At 36.9% G+C, this 2,924-nt stretch overlaps 1 protein-coding gene across 1 annotated transcript; it reads right to left on the bottom strand.

Moving 5' to 3' along the window:
- LOC137400883 (zinc finger protein 568-like) lies at nucleotides 1-1,209 on the bottom strand. Its single transcript, XM_068087225.1, has one exon. The coding sequence runs from the start codon at nucleotides 1,207-1,209 to the stop codon at nucleotides 319-321; it is 891 nt and encodes a 296-aa protein (XP_067943326.1). The 3' UTR covers nucleotides 1-318.
- Nucleotides 1,210-2,924: the final 1,715 nt, after the last annotated feature.

Here is a 2,924-nt window from a genome sequence, read left to right as displayed (position 1 = left end):
GACTATACAATTTTCACACAACCACGTCAGAGTATACGGGTGTATCCAAATACACTTGAAGACGTATGGTTGTATCTCTTATAATGAAATGGTTCCCATCAAGTATGAGTTTTCATGTGCGTTTTAAAAAGATAGCGTTGAATAAAGCTAGTACTGCATATCTTACATTGCAACAGTTTCTCACCAGTTTGAGTCTTCATATGAATTGTTAGAGTATGGCGAAAAGCAAACTGACTACTTCATATCTTACAATAAAAAGGCTTCTCTCCAGTATGAGTCTTCATGTGAGCTGTTAGACCATAATGTTGAGCAAAGCTACTACTGCATATCTTGCACTGGAATGACTTTTTTTCCAGTATGAGTCTTCATATGACCAATTAGAGTACTGCATTGAGCAAACCGACTACTGCATATCTTACACTGAAATGGTTTCTCTCCAGTGTGAGTCCTCATGTGACTTGTTAGATTATGACGATGAGCAAACTGACTACTGCAAATCTTACACTGAAATGGCTTCTCTCCAGTATGAGTCTTCATGTGACTTGTTAGATTATTGCGACGAGCAAATTGATGACTGCATATCTTGCACTCGTATGGTTTTTCTCCAGTATGAGTCTTCATATGCCTTGTTAGAGTATGGCGATGAGCAAACCGACTACTGCATACTTCACACTGAAATGGCTTCTCTCCAGTATGAGTCTTCATGTGACTTGTTAGATTCTGGCGACGAGCAAATCGACTACTGCACATCTTGCACTGGTATGGTTTTTCTCCAGTGTGAGACCTCATATGACGTGTTAGATTTTGGCGACGAGCAAATCGACCACTGCATATCTTGCACTGGTATGGTTTTTCTCCAGTGTGAGACCTCATATGAAGTGTTAGATTCTGGCGACGAGCAAATCGACCACTGCGTAATTTGCACCGGTATGGTTTTTCTCCAGTGTGAGACCTCATATGAAGTGTTAGATTCTGGCGACGAGCAAATCGACCACTGCATATCTTGCACTGGTATGGTTTTTCTCCAGTGTGAGACCTCATATGAAGTGTTAGAGACTGGTTTTGAGCAAACCGACTACAGCATATCATACATTGAAATGGCTTCACTCCAGTGTGTGTTCTCATGTGACTTGTTAGAGTACTGCGGTTAGCAAAGCTAGCACTGCATATCTCACACTGAGGAGGTTTTCTAGGAGCGAGACCTTTCATTTTTGTCTTTACAGCGGTAGTGGATAACAATCTTCCAAATACATCATTTTGATCTTTTTGAAAAGATTTGTGTCCACATTTTTTACCTATAATATAAGTTGATAGTTTTTGGCCCACAAGCTCAGTAGTATGGTACACACTCAAGAATTGTTGTATCATTAAAAAGCTATTTATGCAATGTAAGCAACATAAGAAGATTCTTTACGAGTTTTCATTGCAAATATGCCAAATACCGTATGTAACAAGTCAGACACACTGTATAACGTCAAGGGCCAATCATCAGATGTAAAGCATCTACGATGGATGGATTTTTCGAATGACTAAATTAAAATATGTTCCTATGTCTGTGTGTACCTTAACTCATGTTGCGACAATCACATCCTTGATATGGACAAATAACAATAACAACTTCTAAATGCAGTATAATTTGATTTTAAAAAATGTTGGGTGGCACTCGAGTATCTATCCTTTTTAAATGAGTTGATACACCGTAAAACCTCTTATTGACCATCGTGGCGCTCTATTTTTCAACCTTTCTTTTATTGTGGTGGTCGATTGGAAGTGGCATTTAAATAGAGGCTAGCGTTGTATTTTTCAAACGGCTTATCAGAAATATGGGAAGAATTATATGAACGACATCTACATTTATGATGGTAGATGTCGTTCATCTACCATCATAAATATAAACCTGTATTGTTGTATACATGAACTTCGAAGTATCGGGACAGCGTTTACAAGGACAAGGAACTACTATTAGCCTGAGACAGTTATTAATAATGTCTATAGTGTTGCTTTTAAAGTTTTAACAAAAAAACTGAAAAGCTTTCGAGTTGGACAACGAGAAAACATATTGTTATTGGCGTAAACGATACATTATTAATACATTTTGTATACACTTTTCTGTTGATCACTCGATACTATGGATTCATAAAGATCAATGATTGATTGTCAAAGTGGCGGTCAAATAGAGGTGTCAATGAAATAAAAGGTTACGCTCTATTTCTCAACCTTTCTCTCATAGTGGCGGTTAAATAGAGGTGACGTTAAAATAGAAGTGGTGTTCTATTAGAGGTTTGACAGTTATCAGCAGTTTCATCAGAAGTTTACGTACTTGGAATCAGCTGGTACAAATTGTTAATAAGGCAAACCTGGAAGGTTTAGACTCAATGAATTTTAACATAAAGACAAGAGGAAGCTTCTAAAGTGAGTTTTAACATATGAAAGAATGAAGTTCATAAAGTGTTTTGTCCAAATTTAGTCTGAATGCAGTAAAAGCTAACTTGAAGGAAAAATGCCATCATGTGACAAACTTACAGAGAAACAATTTTATATTTTTATGAAAACAATAGTCAACTTTCAGTTTGAGTCATGATCTGGTCATCTATACTCAGGTCATGTGTTCGTGAAGACCACGAGCTAAAAGTGTCCAACACACGAATTCAGCTGATAACAATCCTTATAAGTCTGTCATTATGTTTTTCCCATGATTTTCCAAAATGCTGCACTCTTCAAATGAACACAACACAAAATGTCTTATTGTTTACATTATCCATTAGCAAATACATTTAAAAATGACTATGACCACTGGAAATGTTGTGTCGACAGTCTCAAGAATTTGTACCAAAATATGAGTGTTAAAACTAGCGGTGAGAATTTTGATACAGCAACCAGGACAAACAGGACTGGCTATATAAAACTGAAGTCCTCTGACAACT

Source organism: Watersipora subatra, chromosome 7 (assembly GCF_963576615.1).
Source record: "Watersipora subatra chromosome 7, tzWatSuba1.1, whole genome shotgun sequence".
NCBI lineage: Eukaryota > Metazoa > Bryozoa > Gymnolaemata > Cheilostomatida > Watersiporidae > Watersipora > Watersipora subatra.
Note: the sequence above shows the minus strand (reverse complement) of the source record. Positions and strands in the feature narration are given on the sequence as shown.